Below are 19,452 nucleotides of genomic sequence, written 5' to 3'. Positions count from 1 at the left end.
TGAGGTGAGCTTGTTTGTGTGAATGCATGCATGTTTTTCTTTTCTGATGACGGTTTTGGCTGTAAGCAGTCTTTTTGTTGTGCCTGTCTGCAACTCTGCATGTCATCTTTACGCAAGTCTGTCCTTTCCATAATTGTTGATATTCCAACCTGGACTTTCCATTGTTTGACTTCATAAGATGCAATGATCTTGGTGTGAATTTGTGCATCACCACTGTCCAGACCCAGGCTGATGGTCATGTGCACCTCCTGCTGACCATTGGTGATGACATGAATGCACTGGGGAGACTTTTCATCTTATGTGAAGTGCAGTTCTGTGGTATGACCACCCAGCCTCACATAGACCCACTATGTGCCCTCACACAGACTCCGCCAGTTGCATAATTGGTTGATGTCCAAACTGTTACTGCATGCTAACAATGTTGCAGACAAAGACAGAGCCATGACCGGCCATGACCGACCTCATTTGAACTCTTCTGTTGGGAGAGTTAATTTGGAGTTGGAACGGCTGCTTGGGTCAGGTGCGGGGGCTCATATTGGTGTGGTTCCTGTTGATTCTCTCAGTAGGTGGGACTATACCAGGCACGGCCTACATCTCAACAGGAAAGGGAAGGGGAAACTGGCTGGGGTAATAGCAGGAAATTTAAGGGGGGGAGGCACTGCCATGAATGGTAAAATACCAGTGGTTACAGGTGTTGGAGCAGCACCTTTTTTAGGATAGGTAAGACAGAAAGATGTCAAGTTCTACGAGAGGTCAGGATTGAAACAAATCTTCAGTTTAGGAAAGAAATTAAACAGCACAATTCTAGCACATTGGATCACCAATCACAGCTGTCAATTATAAATTTTCACCAATCACCAGAAATTTTATCTCCACCAAGTTGTATCTCAGTCCTAGGTAATTGCATTGATGAATTAAAGTCACCCAACCCAGTTGACATAATCTGCCTCTCTGAACACCATGTGACCACTGGTATAGGAACTAGGCCTAAGCACAATGAGAAACTCAGACAGGAGTGTACTGCAAATGTTAGAATAAGGAAAGGTTCTCATAAAAGTATAATTAAAAATAATGTAAGTATATTTCATCAAAATATTGGGAGTTTAAAGAATAAAATAGATGAGCTTCTGGTTTTTTTAGAAGATTTAGAAGTTGAGAATGAAATAGATATACTATGCCTGTCTGAGCATCACATTGTTACTGATATGGATAAGGTAAATGTAAGTGGATATAAGCTCTCTGCACATGTAATGAGAGAAAGGAGAAAGGAGGAGTTGCCATATATGTCAAAAGTTATCATTGTGCAAAAAGTACAGAAACAAAAAAGTTTTGTGTAGAGAAACATATAGAAGCATGTGCCTGTGAGCTTAAACTAAATAAAGGCACATTTATATATAGGTCCCCATCAGGAAATTTTCATCTATTTCTGAAAAATCTGGACTCCTTGTTGTGCTATCTGTCAGACAGGGGGAAGCAAATTATTATTTGTGGGGACTTCAATGTAGATTCTCTGAAAGAGGGTAATAGGAAAAATGACCTTGAAGTATTACTCAGTTCTTTCAATTTGACACCTGTTATTGATTTTCCTATTCGGGTGGTAAAGGATAACAGCTCACTGATAGATAACCTCTTTATAGACCAAGATAAGTTTAACCAGATAAATGCTCAGCCTGTTGAGAATGGCCTTTCTGATCATGGTGCACAGCTAGTTACAATATATGACATAGCTCCATTCAGCAGTACTAAACAGTCCTCCAAAGTAGTACGTTCAATCAACGATTTAACAATTGCAAATTTCAGGGAAAGCCTACGGCAGTTAGACTGGGATGAGGTGTACCGTGAACCTGATGCCAATTTAAAATATAATTTATTTCATGACATTTTTGTAAATGCATTTGAAAACTGCTTTCCCAAGAAAATAGTTAAATATACTTGTAAGAAACCTTGTAACAAACTATGGCTTACTAAGGGTATAAAAATATCTTGTAACCGGAAAAGGGAAATGTATCTGACAGCAAGAAAGAGTAGTGACCCTGAAACTATCAAACATTATAAAAACTACTGTGTTATATTAAGAAAAGTTATTAAAAAATCCAGAAGTATGTGTATCATGTCTGAAATCAGCAACTCTGATAATAAAATTAAAACAATTTGGAATATTATTAAAAGAGAAACAGGTCAACCAAGAGCACAGGAAGACAGTGTTACCATCAAATTGAATGAAAACTTTACGAACAAAAAGTCAGAAGTTGAAAATATTTTTAATAATCATTTTCTAAATGTTGTGGATATAGTAGGATCCAGGTGTTCATTAGAAGATGCTAGGCTGTTAATGGAAGAGGCCATACCTATGCAATTTGATACAATTGAATTCTCACCCACTTCTCCCTCTGAAATTAGGAAAATAATAAACTTGCTTAAAAGCAAAAACTCACATGGAATTGATGGCATTTCCAGCAAAATATTAAAAGCTTGTTCTCAACAGATAAGTAAGATTCTCAGCCACCTGTGTAATAGCTCTCTGGAACAGGGCATTTTCCCTGATAGACTGAAATATGCTATTGTTATACCTTTGCATAAAAAGGGGGATAGATCTGATGTCAACAATTACCGTCCAATCTCCCTTCTAACAGCTTTATCCAAAATTTTTGAGAAAGTAATGTATTCAAGAGTAGCTTCACATATCTGTAAAATGAAGTACTAACAAAATGTCAGTTTGGTTTCCAGAAAGGTTTTTCAACAGAAAATGCCATATATGCCTTCACCAATCAAATTTTGAATGATCTGAATAACCGTACACCACCCATTGGGATTTTTTGTGATCTCTCAAAGGCTTTTGATTGTGTAAATCATGAAATTCTGCTAGACAAGCTCAAATATTGTGGCATGAGTGAGACAGTGCACAAATGGTTCAATTCGTACCTAACTGGACGAGTGCAGAAAGTTGAAATAAGCAGTTCTCATAATATGCAAAGATCAGCACATTCCTCAAATTGGGGAACTATCAAGAATGGGGTTCCACAAGAGTCAGTCTTGGGTCCTTTGTTGTTCTTAATATATATTAATGACTTGCCATTCTATATTCATGAAGAGGCAAAGTTAGTTCTCTTTGCTGATGATACAAGTATAGTAATCACACCTGACAAACAAGAATTAACCGATGAAATTGTCAATACTGTCTTTCAGAAAATTACTAAGTGGTTGCTTGTAAACGGACTCTCACTGAATTTTGATAAGACACAGTACATACAGTTCTGTACAGTGAATGGTATGACGCCATTAATAAATATAGGCCTTAATCAGAAGCATATAGCTAAGGTAGAATATTCCAAATTTTTAGGTGTGTCCATTGATGAGAGATTAAATTGGAAGAAACACATTGATGATCTGCTGAAACGTTTGAGTTCAGCTACTTATGCAATAAGGGTCATTGCAAATTTTGGTGATAAACATCTTAGTAAATTAGCTTACTACGCCTATTTTCACTCATTGCTTTCATATGGTATCATATTTTGGGGTAATTCATCACTGAGGAATAAAGTATTTATTGCACAAAAGCGTGTAATCAGAATAATAGCTGGAGTCCACCCAAGATCATCCTGCAGACATTTATTTAAGGATCTAGGGATATTCACAGTAGCTTCTCAGTGTATATACTCTCTTATGAAATTTGTTATTAACAACCAAACCCAATTCAAAAGTAATAGCAGTGTGCATAACTACAATACTAGGAGAAAGGATGATCTTCACTATTCAAGATTAAATCTAACTTTGGCACAGAAAGGGGTGAATTATACTGCCACTAAAGTCTTTGGTCACTTACCAAATAGTATCAAAAGTCTGGCAGATAACCAACAAGTATTTAAGAAGAAATTAAAAGAATTTCTGAATGGCAACTCCTTCTACTCCATAGAGGAATTTTTAGATATAAATTAAGAAAAAAATTATAAAAAAATAAAAAATTAAAAAAACACAAAAATTAAAAAAATTTATTATATTAACTTAAGTATGTTGTTAAATTAACTTAATTATGTCATGTATTGGACAATTTGACTCGTTCCACATCATTACGAAATATCGTATTCATGATCCATGGAACTAGTATTAATCTAATCTAATCTAATCTATGCCAGGGCAAACTGGCTGCTACTGGCTCTGGAGTTGAAAGATTGCTGAGAGGCATGCAACATTCCAAGCCTAATAAAGTAGTTCATGGTTTGTCTGCAGTGTTGTGAGTTTAATCAGTGCATTAATTGTCCTTTCGTAGTGTCCCAAACAACTATGACATGCCTTAGTTACTGGGTTCAATATGTTCTTTTTCCTATTTTCCAGTAGTGTAGAAATTTTTTCTATCTGCATGGTGATTCAAAAAGTAACAACAGTTTTCAGTTGATCTTACAAGCAAACTATAAGAGATAAAGATACATTGCCCACGCCAGTGGATAGAGGAAGGCTCAAAATTTTGACACAGTTGTGCGATTGTTTGCATATAGCAACATGGTGACTACACAACAAGAGAAATCATTTTGTTGGTTGGAATTTGTGTGAAGTCAATCCACTGTTGAAGTGCAGTGTGCATTCTGCCATCGGTTCAGCAAGAAGCTGCCTCTGCACAAGCTGATTTGAGAGTGACATACAAAGTTCTTGGAAGTTGGTTGCATACACAAATGGAAGAGCCATGCATGTTCGTTGAAAAAGCTGAGTGTATTTGAGATGTGTTCACATGGAAGCCACAGAGTTCCATAAGGCAGGCAGGCCAGGAACTTTATTTTCCTGAAACAATAGTGTGGCATGTTCTGAAATGACATCTGCACAAGGAGCCCTACAAGTTGCAGTTATTGCAGCAATTGCGTCCCAGTGACCATAACAGAAATGATGAATTTTGCATTTCAATTCTCCAGGATATGATAGAGGTCACTCATTCTGTATAACTCATCTTTTCGGACGAGTTGGCATCTCATCTGTTCGGTAAAGTAAACTACAGTAATGTAAGAATCTGGGGTTCACAAAATCCTGGCATCGTTGTCTAAGATGAAAGAGATTCACTGAAGCTGGATGTGTTTTGTGCTGTTTATGTTCTAAATGGTTTATACACCTTTCCTTTTTGCGGAGGAAACTGTGACACAACTGTCATATGTGGAAGTGCTGCAAAACTAGTTGTTTCCTCAACTTCACGAACATTTCAATTATGTTATTATTATGCATGATACCACCCCACCTCACTTTCCCCATGAGGTGTGGTGTTATCTTAACAATACCATCCAACAACTGTGGATTGGAAGAGGTGGACAACAAGATCTTGTTCATTCTTTTTGGCCTACAAGGTCACCAGACCTCTAACCTTGTGGTTTTTTTCTGTGGGCAGAGCTCACCATCTGCAGCACCGCCAATAGAACTGACTGTGGTCCTTTGGTGCAGAGCCGAGTGGAGGGTCTGAATCAGAGGCTCAGATGGTTCTTTGACAATGTAGGCTGCAGCCTTGACTTGCATCATCGGATGGTGCGTTTCAGGGTTCCGCTTAATAGGTCAGAGTCCACTACACACAGAAAGCAGCTACACAGGTAGCGGGGGCTGTGTGGATGTGGCTGGGCAGTTTTTTTTCGGTTAGAGGGCCTCGTGGAACCCAGAAACGTCGTCTGTCTGAAAGGGGGTAGGTAAAACACAGTAAGTTAGTTGTAGAAACAATCGGCATTGTAGTTGTAAATTGTTGTAGCTGCATTGGGAAAGAACCTGAGCTCCAAGCCCTAATAGAAAACACTGAAGCTCAAATAGTTATAGGTACAGAAAGCTGGCTAAAGCTGGAAATAAGCTCAGCAGAAATTTTTTCTAATGATCTAACAGTGTTCAGAAAGGATAGATTAAATAAAATTGGTGGTGGAGTATATATTGCTGTCAGAAGTAGTTTACCTTCTAGTGAAATTGAAGTAGATAGTTCCTGTGAAATAGTATGGGTAGAGGTTATACTTGACAATTGGACTAAACTATTAACTGGGTCATTTTACCGACCCCTGACTCAGAAGATGTAGTTGCTGAATAGTTCAAAGAAAACTTGAGTCTCATTTCAAATAGGTACCCCTCTCATACAATCATAGTCGGTGGTGACTTTAATCTACCCTCAGTATGCTGGAAAAATTATACATTTAAAGCTGGTGGCAGGCATAAAACGTCATCCGAAATTGTACTGAATGCTTTCTCAGAAAATCATTTTGAAAAATTAGTTCATGAGCCCACTCAAAGCGTAAATGGTTGCAAAAGCGTACTTGACGTCTTAGCAACAAATAATCCTTGACCAATAGTGAGTATTGTGATGAATACAGGTATTAGAGACCACAAGGTAGTTGCCGCTAGGCTGAATACTGTAACTCCTACAACCATAAAAAAGAATCGCAAAGTACATCTACTTAAAAAAGCTGATAAAAATGCTATTAACGCCTTTTTAAGAGACAGTCTGCGCTCCTTCCGATTTGATCTTGTAAGCGTAGAAAAGTTGTGGAATGATTTCAAAGCAGCAGTTGAGAGATATATACCACATAAATTAATAAGTGATGGTACTGATCCCCCTTGGTACACAGAACGGGTCAGGTCGGTGTTGCAGAAGCAGCAAGAAAAGCATGCCAAATTTAAAAGAATGCAAAATCTCCAAGATTAGCAAAGTTTTGCAGAAGTTCGAAATATAGTGTGTACTTCAATATTGAACAAGCAGTAAAGGAAACAAAAAGAAAAATTTGGTGTAGGTATTAAAATCCATGGAGAAGAAATAAAAACTTTGAGGTTCGCCGATGACATTGTAATTCTGTCAGAGACAGCAAAGGACTTGGAAGGGCAATTGAATGGAATGGACAGTCTCTTGAAAGGAGGATATAAGATGAACATCAACAAAAGCAAAACGAGAATCATGGACTGTAGTCAAATTAAGTCTGGTGATGCTGAGGGAATTAGATTAGGAAATGAGACACTTAAAGCAGTAAAGGAGTTTTACTGTTTGGGGAGCAAAATAGCTGATGATGGTCGAAGTACAGAGGATATAAAATGTAGACTGGCAATGGCAAGGAAAGCGTTTCTGAAAAAGAGAAATTTGTTAACATCGAGTGTAGATTTAAGTGTCAGGAAGTCATTTCTGAAAGTATTTGTATGGAGTGTAGCCATGTATGGAAGTGAAACATGGACGATAAATAGTTTGGACAAGAAGAGAATAGAAGCTTTCGAAATGTGGTGCTACAGAAGAATGCTGAAGATTAGATGGGTAGATCACATAACTAATGAGGAGGTATTGAATAGAATTGGGGAGAAGAGGAGTTTGTGGCACAACTTGACAAGAAGAAGGGACCGGTTGGTAGGACATATTCTGAGGCATCAGGGGATCACAAATTTAGCATTGGAGGGCAGCGTGGAGGGTAAAAATCGTAGAGGGAGACCAAGAGATGAATACACTAAGCAGATTAAGAAGGATGGGAGATGAAGAAGCTTGCACAGGATAGAGTAGCATGGAGAGCTGTATCAAACCAGTCTCAGAAGACCACAACAACAATAACAACAACTTCAATCCAAGATGCTTTCAGTAATTTCCACAATGAAACTCTGTCTCGAAATCTGACAGAAAACCCGAAGAGTTTCTGGTCACACATAAAGCACCCCTTTGACAAGGTGCAATCAATACCTTCACTGCACGATAACAACGGTGAAGTCACTGATGACACTGCCACTAAAGCAGAGTTACTATACACATTTTTCCGAAACTCCTTCACCAAAGAAGATGAAGTAAATATTCCTGAATTCCAGTCAAGAACAAGTGCCAAGATGAGAAACATAGAGATAGATATCCTCGGTGTCGCAAAGCAGCTCAAATCACTTAATAAAAGCAAGGCTTCCAGTCCAGATTGTATACCAGTCAGGTTCCTCTCAGAGTATGCTGATACAATAGCTTCATATTTAGAAATTATATACAACTGCTCCCTCACAGAAAGATCTGTACATAAAGACTGGGAAACTGCTCAAGTCACACCAATACCCAAAAAGGGAAGTAGGAGTAATCCATTGACTTACAGGCCCATATCACTAACATCAACTTGTAGTAGGGTTGTGGAACATATACTGTATTCAAACATTATGAAGTACCTCGAAGAAAATAATTTATTAACCTGTAGTCAGCACGGATTCAGAAAATATCTTTCTTGCAAAACACAACTACCTCTTTATGCTCATGAAGTAATGAGTGCTATCGACAGGGGATGTCAAATTGATTACATATTTTTAGATTTCCTGGAGGCTTTCGACACCAATCCTCACAAGCGTCTAGTAACCAAAGTGCGTGCCTATGGAATATCATCTCAGTTGTGCGACTGGATTCATGATTTCCTGTCAGAAAGGTCACAGTTTGTAGTAATAGGTGGAAAGTCGTAGAGTAAAACTGAAATAATATCCGGCGTTCCCCAAGGAAGTGTTATAGACCCTCTATTGTTCCTGATCTATATTAACGACATAGGAGACAATCTCAGTAGCCATCTTAGATTGTTTGTAGATAATGCTTTCATATACTGTCTTGTAAAGTCATCAAATGACCAAAACTAAATGCAAAATGATGTAGGTAAGATATCTGTGTAGTGCGAATTGTGGCAATTGACCCTGAATAAGGAAAAGAATGCTGAAGATTAGATGGGTAGATCACATAACTAATGAGGAAGTATTGAATAGGATTGGGGAGAAGAGAAGTTTGTGGCACAACTTGACCAGAAGAAGGGATCGGTTGGTAGGACATGTTCTGAGGCATCAAGGGATCACCAATTTAGTATTGGAGGGCAGCGTGGAGGGTAAAAATCGTAGGGGGAGATCAAGAGATGAATACACTAAGCAGATTCAGAAGGATGTAGGTTGCAGTAGGTACTGGGAGATGAAAAAGCTTGCACAGGATAGAGTAGCATGGAGAGCTGCATCAAACCAGTCTCAGGACTGAAGACCACAACAACAACAAGGAAAAGTGTGAAGTTATTCACATGAGTACTAAAAGAAATCAGCTAAATTTTGATTATGCGATAAGTCACACAAATCCAAAGGCTGTAAATTCAGCTAAATACTTAGGGATTACAATTGCAAATAACCTAAATTGGAACGATCACATAGATAATATTGTGGGTAGAGAAAACCAAAGACTGAGATTCATTGGCAGAACACTTAGAAGGTGCAACAGGTCTACTAAAGAGACTGCTTACACCACACTTGTCCGCCCTATTCTGGAGTATTGCTGTGCGGTGTGGGATCTGCATCAGGTGGGACTGACGGATGACATTGAAAAAGTATAAAGTAGGGTAGCTCGTTTTGTATTATCGTGAAGTAGGGGAGATAGTGTCACAGACATGATACATGAATTGGAGTGGTAATAATTAAATCAAAGGCATTTTTCGTTGCGACGGGATCTTCTCATGAAATTTCAATCACCAGTTTTCTCCTCCGATTGCAAAAACATTTTGTTGGCACCCACCTACATAGGGAGAAATGATCATCATGATAAAATAAGAGAAATCAGGGCTCGCACAGAAGTGCTCATTTTTCCTGCACGCCGTTCAAGAGTGGAACGATAGAGAGACAGCTTGAAGGTGGTTTATTGAACTCTCTGCCAGGTACTTTATTGTGAACAGCAGAGTAATCACGTAGATGTAGATGTAGGTGTAAAAGACAAGAGTCTTTGCCCCACCTATGGCAGCTACTCTTCAAGGTCTGAAGAAGCAAATTAGTTGAAGCTGTCAATTCAATCAACAGGGTCCTGTTGATTCATGTGTGGAATGAAATGGATTACCATTTTGATGTTTCCTGAGCAATGCATGGTGCTCGTATTGAGTGTACATTGTAGCATCTGTGCGAACATAAAACTTTTAACCTTCCTCTATCCAGTGACATTCAGTATTTTTCTGCCTTTCACAGTTTGTATGTAATAAACATTGGAAATCTGTTCTTTTTTTTTAATCACCCTGTATATTTGCATGTAGTTTTATTTTGATGATAGTTGTACATACAGATGTGTTGTAATTTGTGTTAGAGGTTTTAGTACCTTGCATTGGATATTTTTGTAATATGTTTCAGGTTGTTGTGCAAGAAGGTAGTCATCAGCTTGGTTATGAACTTGATGAGGGACTCGTTGAATTTGGGACTGCCTTGCATGATAATAACTTTATAAGAGCCATTACATTTTTAGAAAACTTGGGAGATAAACCAGAAGCTGAAGGAATGTGGACAAATCTTGCCAATATAGCAGTTGCTGAGAATAATTTAAAAATAGCACAAAGATGCTATGCAGCATTAGGTGATGTGGCATGCAGTCATTTCCTCAAGGAAACCATAACAACAGCTGAAAACTATGCCAAAGAGTATGGTAAATACTCCCTTTGTATATGATCAACAATAACATAAAACAAAATACTCTGAAATGTGATTAGTGATTTATGTCCTAAACTGTCATTTGCCATCTGCATCTGCAGTCTGGTGGATATTTCCTAATCATTGCCTCTAGTACGTCTTAACAAAGTCATAAGTCATTCATATGTATCAGTGATCAAAGCAATAATTGTAAGTTGAAGTACATAACTATTTATTTATTCAGCCAGGGATCATCTTATATGTCTAATACTATAATGTGTGTGTGTGTGTGTGTGTGTGTGTGTGTGTGTGTGTGTGTGTGTGTGGGCGCGCATGGATGTGTGTGCGTGTGAATCTGAGATTGCAAATAGAGGAAAGTATAAATTATATGAAAAAAGATTAAAGGTAGCTAAAGATTAATGTATAAGAGCAGTTGTGTAATTGGTCAACATGTAGCCTTGTAGAATAAAATCAGCTCTGCTTTCAAGCTGTGAGATTACAGATGAAATTCTTAGGCTTTTGTCATCTGTCTCTGCCACCATCTTCTGGTTAAAATTACTGGCTGACAGGGTTGGCTGGTGTTCAGTTTGTGTTACACCAAACACCCACAGACATTAAACACTCGTTCTTCCTGAGCTGTATATTTGAATGGAATGGAAAGAAACTCTAATAACTGGTGCAATGGGATATACCATCTGTCATATGCATCATAGTAGTTGGAAGAGTACAGATGTAAACGTTGATGTAGATATTGATAAGGCAGCAGCTTCCAGAAGCTTGAAGATGAAAGGCAAAATGATGCATGCGTAAGAAGGAGAGTTAGATAGCTTCTAACAGTTACAGACCGTTGCAGGACTAGATGACATCAGGTGAGTTGATGGGATAGTACAACATTTTAAACTTCCACTTCCCTGTAAGTGTCGCATGCTCCATGCGCCACCTCACATCATTCTGTCCAGCAGCAGAACAGAGCTACTAAAAATGCTCAACTCACCTTCATGTGCATGAGTCATTTCCTCCTTCCTCTGGAAGATTATAGACATTGCCACCTTGCCTAAGTAAGTAGATCGCTGAGCCAATCTTGACAGTCAGCTGGAGACAGTGAAAGGAACTACTGCTGAAAGCTTAAGAATTTAATTTGAAATGATGCAGCTTGGAAATCAAGAAGATTTTATTCTGGCTTGCAGCTGCAAAACACTCTTGAGTAAAGGCTGTGTACTACATGTAAATTAACTGATGTGTCTGAAATAATATCGAGAGATCACAATTATGATCTGTGGAACTGGTAGGCAAAGTCGGACCATGGAAAGTCCAGGTCAGAGTTGCCAGACATATCGCTCATATGTCTGTCAGATGTGCCTGCTTATGCAAATGTGTGTGTGCATTTTCTATTCTGAAGAAAGCTATGGTCAAAAGCTAAATGATTAATGGACTTTTCATTGTGCCTGTCTGCAACTCAGTGTGTCATTTTCGTGGTGAATAGCAATCTATCCTTGCGTTCATTGTTAACTAACTGTTAAGAAAAATCAGGGCTTGAAATTTATATCAGTGTTGGAACTGACAATTTTATACAGGTTTATAGAAAAGCACTATTTAGAATTTCAGAACTCTTGAATTTGATGTGGACTGAGCATATTACGAACAAATTTTCTGGCTAATGAGAATCAATATTATAAGCTGTTAGTAATGAAACTAATAGTTTAAAATTTAAAACACATGCTTATTCAAATAAAGCATTATTTATTTTATTATAAAAGAGGTTTTTAGTGTATTTTTATCACCAGAAGAATATGAAGATGATTTCAATAATTGTGAGTCACAATTCGGTGAAAGGTTCATCTGCCAATAAGATAATTTTATTCAATGAATCTTGTTGGAACTAGCCATAATTATAGTTTAAATGTGGTATTAGTTGTTACGTAAATAATCACATTTACAACAGGATTCATGCTGATGGTCGATTACAAGAAAGAAAGGAGCACTTACCTAGAATATACTGAGCTCATCACACTTCAAGACACACTTTTATTATTCTTTCCACTTGCTCTTATTATTCTTTCCACTTCATTGATCAAGTATCCGCTTACCTATGTGACTTTTCTAACAAAATGAGAAAGTTGCCAAGAACTGCAGGCGAGAAAGCTGTAGCAGTAGACAGTAGGAGAAAAATCACCAATGCAAAGTTTTCAGTAGTCAGTACTTTCTGGAACTTTAGATGTGACAAGGAGAATAGTTTCTTTATGCTGAATAAGGAAAGAATAAACTGAAAGGAGTACCACAGATGTTAGAGAAATGGGCAGCTACAGAAAAGAAAAAAAGGAAGTAAACGGTGAAGAAGGAGCAGTCAATAAAAATAAAGACAGTAGAAGCTGCAAAATGTGAAAGGGAGATATAAATGGAAAATAAATATATGTGAATAAATATTTATAGTCTTTGCAGGCACAACTACAACATATCATTTTAACTACAGTTATTTGTTATTAAAACCTACAGATGTATTTGTCTGTTAGTATACATTTGGAGTTGTTCAATTGTCCTGATAGTTTTTTGTAACGGGACGTGATGGAATATTTTAATAAATTAAGGGCAAAAGCATTGAAAAATGGGTAAGAGTTGGGTGCTGAAGGATGGAAGGGATGTTGACAATAAAATTAAACAGTACTTCAGGTAACTGCTGGATTGATGCTGTGAACAAATACAGGATGTATCATAATTAATGACATATGCATACAGTTGAAAGTCTCAGTAAATATAGGGTCGAAAATACATACCTTAAGAGCTACTAGCAATTTTTCATCTTTGATACTGTGAGGCAAATCTACTGCAAGCTTTTTTCTTTCAACATTTTGGGAAGTAGCAGTATGGACCAAAACAAGGAAAAAATGTCCAGTAAACATTTGCTCTAAAATCCATACCTTAAAAGTTATGAGCAATTGTTCATTAGAAGAGTTGTGTTTCCAAGTAGCGAAGATAAGTACATGCTCATAGCTTTTAAGGTATGCATTTTAGAGCTGGTCATTTTTTTCTTGTTTTGGTCCACATTACCATTCCCCAAAATATGGAAAGCAAAGAGCTTTCAGTAGAAGAGGTTTGCTTCACACTATCGAAGATGAAAAATTGCTCGTAGCTCTTAGGGTATGAATTTTCGACCCTATGTTTACTGAGACTTTTTTGCTTCTAGTATTGAGTACTTTCAACTGAATGTGTTTACACCATTAATTGTGATACATCCTGTGTATGCCTTAGAGCAAATTCCAGCCTTCAACTTTTGAGGTGTTGGGGCAGGGAGGGCAGTTCAAATTAATTGTGTGGGGCAACAGGTGCCACAGATACAAATATTGTTATGCTACGCACATTCTACGACAGGGTATTTTGGGTTACCATTATGGATTCCATCTGTGTAAATTCATTTTTACAAATAATGTAGTGCTGTCATGACAAAATATAAAAATGGCAATGAAATGAACACCCATAGCTGCTTACAGGCATTGACATATGTCAACAGGGACAGATGAAAATGTGTGCCCCAACTGGGACTCGAACCCTGCTTACATGGCAGACGCTCTATCCATCTGAGCCACCAAGGACACAGAGGATAGCGCGACTGCAGGGATTTATCTCTGGCATGCCTCCTGCGAAACCCACATTCTCAACGTATTGTCCTGCACTACATTCGTAGTGCCCCCACCCATTATACTCATTATTCGCGGCGTGTTGCTGATTCCCATAAGAGTTCGGGCACTGTTTGTGCATTCGCACAGAAGAAGAAGATGGTCAAGTGGCCGGTGAGCCTTAACTTTAATATACTGAGACGGTATCTGTTCTTTCGGACATGTCCGAACAAACATATTGCTCTTGCGTTGTTGCTTGCCTCATGCAATCCCCCCCAGATGGCCTTATCATCAAATTAACTATCTCCGGCTGCCACCTCTTCTTCCACTATGACATCTATCTGTTCAGATTCTGCCAATCCTTAGCCCTCAGCAACATAGTCCTGCAAAACCATATCAACCAAGCCAAAACCTTCTTGCAGCACCTGCTCTCCATCCATAAAATTCTCCTGCCATGCAATCCCAAATTCCTGTCACCCACAATACACATTGAAACTCTTGCCCTCCAGGAATTAGAGTGACATGCATAATGCCACCTCAGATAACTCCACCCTGCTCACTTCCCACACCCACTTTGGAGTACCATTGTCCACCATCTCTACAACAACTCCAAACCTCTTCCCATGTCTCCTCATCGCTGACAAATGCTGCCTCGCAAACCTACGACATTTACCCCACCCTCCAAAACTCCCTCTCACCACCACTTAGAATCCAGAACCTAAACAGACCCAAAACACAGTCCTTTCCTACAGAAGCCTTAGCCCCACAAAAATATCAATCCTTTCGAAAGGCCTCACCTTTTGCCCCACTCCCAAATTTAATCATGCAGAACTTGTTGAAGACCTTCTCCCATTCTCTACAGTTGGAACACTTTTTCGCCACCAACGCTACCAGTCAGACTCAACCAAAGACCAATGTTGAACCCTGCCTGACTCAGTTCACTCCTCCATCCAACCATGATCCACCACCACTGCACTCAAACACCCCCCTTTTAACTTTCAAGAATTTCTTCACCTTGAACCTTGCCTCACCATCATCCCCCAAATCCCTCAAGATGCTAACTAACATTACATTCACAGAAAGAACTGCAGCCCACCATCTAAAAATTGATCCTGAACTTATGATGCTGCATGCATTCATAGGTTCCACCACTGTTGTTTTGAACTGGAAGGATCACCTGGCGGGAGGGCTCCGCCAGATGACAGATACATCTATGTGCAAACCTTGCCACAGTGACCCATTCCAGAAATCCAGTCTCTTCAAATCCTGAGGTCCATTCCAGAACCTCTCCCCAGAGTCCATCTCTTTGCTCACTCCTACCATTCCCCGCACTCCTACCTTCTACATGCTTCCTAATGTCCATAAACCCAACCACCGAGGATGCCCCATTGTGGCTGGTTACTGTGCCCCCACTGAGAGAATCTCTGCCTACATAGGCCAACACCTTCAGCCTATTACTCAAAACCTACCCTCCTATATAAAAGATACCAACCCTTTCCTCCATAAACTCTCCACAGTTCTTGTCCCTTTACCACACAGTGCCCTGCTCATCACCCTTTACACTAACATCCCTAATACCCGTAACCTTACTGCTGTTGAGTACTACCTTTCCCAATGCCCAATGGATTCCAAACCACAACCTCCTTCCTAGTCACCATCACCAACTATATCTTCACCCACAGTTACTTCTCCTTTGAAAGCTTTACCTACAAACAAATCCGGTGTATGGCTATGGGCACCTGCATGGCACCATCCTATGCCAACCTATTCATGGACCATCTGGAGGAATCATTCCTTAACACCCAGAAACCTAAACCCCTCACCTGGTTCAGATTCATTGGTGACATCTTTGTGATCTGGATTGAGGGTGAGGACACCCTATCCACATTCCTTCAGAACCTCAACAGCTTCTTCCCTATTTGTGTCACGTGGTCCTACTCAGCCCAACAAACCACCTTCCTAGATGTTACCTCCACGGCAAAGATGAATACATCAGTACCTTTGATCATATCAAACCTACTGACCACCAGCAATACCTCCACTTTGACAGCTACCACTCATTCCATACAAAGAAGTCCCTTCCATACAGCCTAGCCACCCATAGTTGTCACATCTGCAGTGACAAGTGATCGCTCTCGAAGTATACTGAGGGTCTCACTGAGGCCTTCACAGACTGTCATTATCCACCCAACCTTGTACAAAAACAAATCTACTGTGCCTTATCTTTCAAGACTCCCGCAACCTCCCAAAGTCTCACCATCTGGCCACAGAGGAGCATTCGCCTCGTAACTCAGTACCACCCGGAACAGGAGCATTCATGCCTCAGATCTCTGTAATAGATCCTCCCACCACCACCTACTCCAGTCTGGTCACAAACTTTACCTAACCCCTGGCGGCAGAAGGCAGATGCTGACGGTAGTAATTAATTGTACCCAAGAAACATTGGAGTTCTTTGTAAGTAGCCGGATGCGGCAATGACGTGATGGCCTACACGCGGGGTTTGGGAGGCTGTATTCCATCTGTGGAGATTGTGTAACCCAAAAATGTGACAGAAGACTGGTGCAGTTGGAATTTGCCCTTGTTGATCTTGACGCTGTTGGAGTTCAAGGCCTGGAGGACCTTGGATAAATGATTTGTATGTTCCTCAGCCGAGTTGCTGAAAATGAGTATGTCATCCAGATATGCAAAGCAAAACTCGAACTGTTGCAAGATTGTGTCGATGAAACGTTGTCATGTTTGTGCTGTGTGTTTCAGGCCGACGGCATGAAGTTGTATTGGAACAAACCGAGCGGCATGATAATAGCTGTCTTTGGAATGTCTTCCGGTGCTATGAGAATCTGGTGATAGGCACGTTTACAGTCAATAACACTGAAGATTGTGGCACCCAATAGCATAATGAGTGACATCATTTATGTTCGGCACTGGGTAATTGTCCATGATGGTATGAGCGTTTAAACATCTGTAGTCGCCGCACATTCAGAACGAACCGCTGTGTTTGGTGATGAGGCGAATCGGTGAGGACCAGTTGCTGTCCAACGGTTACAGGATACCTGCCTCCAAAAGTTCATTAGTTTGCTGCTGGGCCGCGTCCAGCTTAATGGGGTTGAGGTGTCTAATCTTGTGCCTAATAGGAGGGCTGGTAGTGGTAACTATCTTGGGTGTTGTTCCGTCAGTCACGGAAGAAATGAGAACTGCGCACTAGACTGAGCAATATCCTGACGTGAAGTTTTTGGACGAGTGAGGCACGACGAAGTGTAACTGTTAGTGCGAGTGGGAAAAGGCAGCATGAAAGTCACATTACGTGAGCACGGCATGCATTTGTTTGGAGAGGTCAGCTGAGCATGCAGCACGGAGCAGATCGGGATGCGCAGCGATGGTCTGTTGTCAGCCTCGCCTTGGGTAACCAGTGCGGGCAAGAGAGGCATTGGCGTCATGCGGGGAACAGTGATGGTCGCCGAGTCACATGGCTGGCGCACGAGAGAGGGTGAACTTTTATTAACACGTGGGATGGCTGCCTGCGCTGTGGAAGTGGTTGTATCGTACACGCGACTGTCATTAGAAGCACTGTTTGAAACACATGGCACTGAACGTGGTGAGCGCGTCGGGGGTGCAGTGTTTACCGGATGCGAATCGTCACACGCAATTAATGTTTTTGGACCAAGCTGCTGAGTGTCCGAGCTGGTGTCTGCTGGAGAAACAAGGTTAGGTGGCAGTACTGTGGACTGCAGTTTCAGCAGCGAGGTACGTGCCGTGACGAGCTTGTTGTAAGTGTGTGCTATTCGTTATTTCAGCTCGTCGTTTTCCCGGTTGAATTGTGCCGCTGAGTCGTATTCTGACAGTAGGTTAGTGACGCAGGTCACAACATCGCTTGCGAGGGTGGAGCACTTGTGTACTAACTCACATGCCACGAGAGAAACAGAACGTGGAACACAAGTGCAGGTGCACAGTATCTGAGTTTTAGTGGGGTGGTGTAGCACCGAGACCTGAACCACGTTCGATGAGAGTTTGTAATGGGACAAAAAATCCATACCGAGCGTTGGTTCATCGATGTCAGCAATGTAGAAAGTCCATGGAAAACACAGAGAAGGAGATGTGTGCACTGTAACTTTGACAGAGCCTGAGGTTTGTAACGTTGATGCGTTGACAGCTCGCAGAAGTGACCTCGTCAGTGAAAAGATGGGAGGAGCCATCGATATAGGTATGATAGACACGTCAGCACCAGTGTTGACTAGGAAAATGAGCCGTGACGAAATGTCAGTTACGTATAAACAACTGCTTGTCTGGGCGGACGAGTGGACAAAGTGCAATGTATGGAGACACCTGTGAGGTTCCCTGCAGGACTCAGTGTCGTTTGGGTCCTGCAGTCAGCTTGGGTGCTGGCAAGGTAACTGGCACTTCTTAGCATTATCGCCGAAAACCTTGTGGTACAACCAGTAGGGATGAGTCGGATGTGGTGGTGGTGCTGACTGCGGCAGTGGAAGAGGCTTGTCCTTGTTGATTTGTTCTGGCGTGTATACCAGCACGTATGGTGCGTGGGCGATCCTGGAATGTTCGGATGCTGGAGAGAGCAAGAGAATACTGCCAGGTGGTGTAGAAAGCATGGATGTGGAACAAACTCTGCCTCTGCCAGCAGATGGCAGGTAAACAGGAGCAGATGTGCCGAACAGTGGTGAGTGGTGAGGTGGTTGGTGTTCTCATATTAATGCATACAGCTTGGCTGCAATGCGGATATGAGAGCCGATTGACTTGAAGGAGTGTGCCGGCCGGTGTGGCCAAGCGGTTAAAGGCGCTACAGTCTGGAACCGCGTGACCGCTACGGTCGCAGGTTCGAATCCTGCCTTGGGCATGGGTGTGTGTGATGTCCTTAGGTTAGTTAGGTTTAAGTAGTTCTAAGTTCTAGGGGACTGATGACCTTAGAAGTTAAGTCCCATAGTGCTCAGAGCCATTTGAACCATTCGAAGGAGTGTGGTAGCAGGTGAATCTGTGGGTCGGTAGGCAATTTGGCGGACCATACCGCCCACAGAGTAACGTCCAGCATTGTCTGCTCACTCACAAGTAACTGAAGGCGGCGCCAGTGTTGTGATGGAGTTCAGTCCCCTATGTGTTCCTTGTACAAGATCTTGATGATTAATTCTTGTGGTGAGCAGGCGAGTCGGTCCATGATCATTTTCTTCATGAACTCGTACTTTGATGGAGGCGGTGGCGAGAGGAGTAGATCGCAAATTAAGTCTGAGTGATCATGGAGGTGCATGACGAGACACAGGAATTTAGAGTTGTCATTGGACACATGATGCAACTCGAAAAAATGCTCAACAAGCGCAAACCCTGATACAGGGTTGTCTTGATGTAAAGGAGGCAGCTTCGGCAGACGACCAGGTGAAGGGGACGAAGGGGGCTTCGGTGTCCCTTGGAAAACCAGCTGGTCCGTGGTTGGAGGGGCCGTACAGCAGACCGGCACAGTAAGCGTAGGTGTGTTACTGGCTAGCACTTCCGT

At 41.0% G+C, this 19,452-nt stretch overlaps 1 protein-coding gene across 1 annotated transcript in view; it reads left to right on the top strand.

The window, feature by feature from the left end:
• The window catches only part of LOC126473704 (intraflagellar transport protein 172 homolog), a 358,573-nt gene that overhangs the window by 145,950 nt on the left and 193,171 nt on the right, over positions 1-19,452 (top strand). Inside the window, exon 14 of the mRNA XM_050100944.1 lies at positions 10,075-10,363. Within this exon, the coding sequence (XP_049956901.1) occupies positions 10,075-10,363 (289 nt within the window). The remainder of the gene's footprint in view (positions 1-10,074; positions 10,364-19,452) is intronic.

Source organism: Schistocerca serialis, chromosome 4, assembly GCF_023864345.2.
Source record: "Schistocerca serialis cubense isolate TAMUIC-IGC-003099 chromosome 4, iqSchSeri2.2, whole genome shotgun sequence".
Classification (NCBI taxonomy): Eukaryota; Metazoa; Arthropoda; class Insecta; order Orthoptera; family Acrididae; genus Schistocerca; species Schistocerca serialis.
This window is presented reverse-complemented; position numbering and strand designations above follow the sequence as displayed.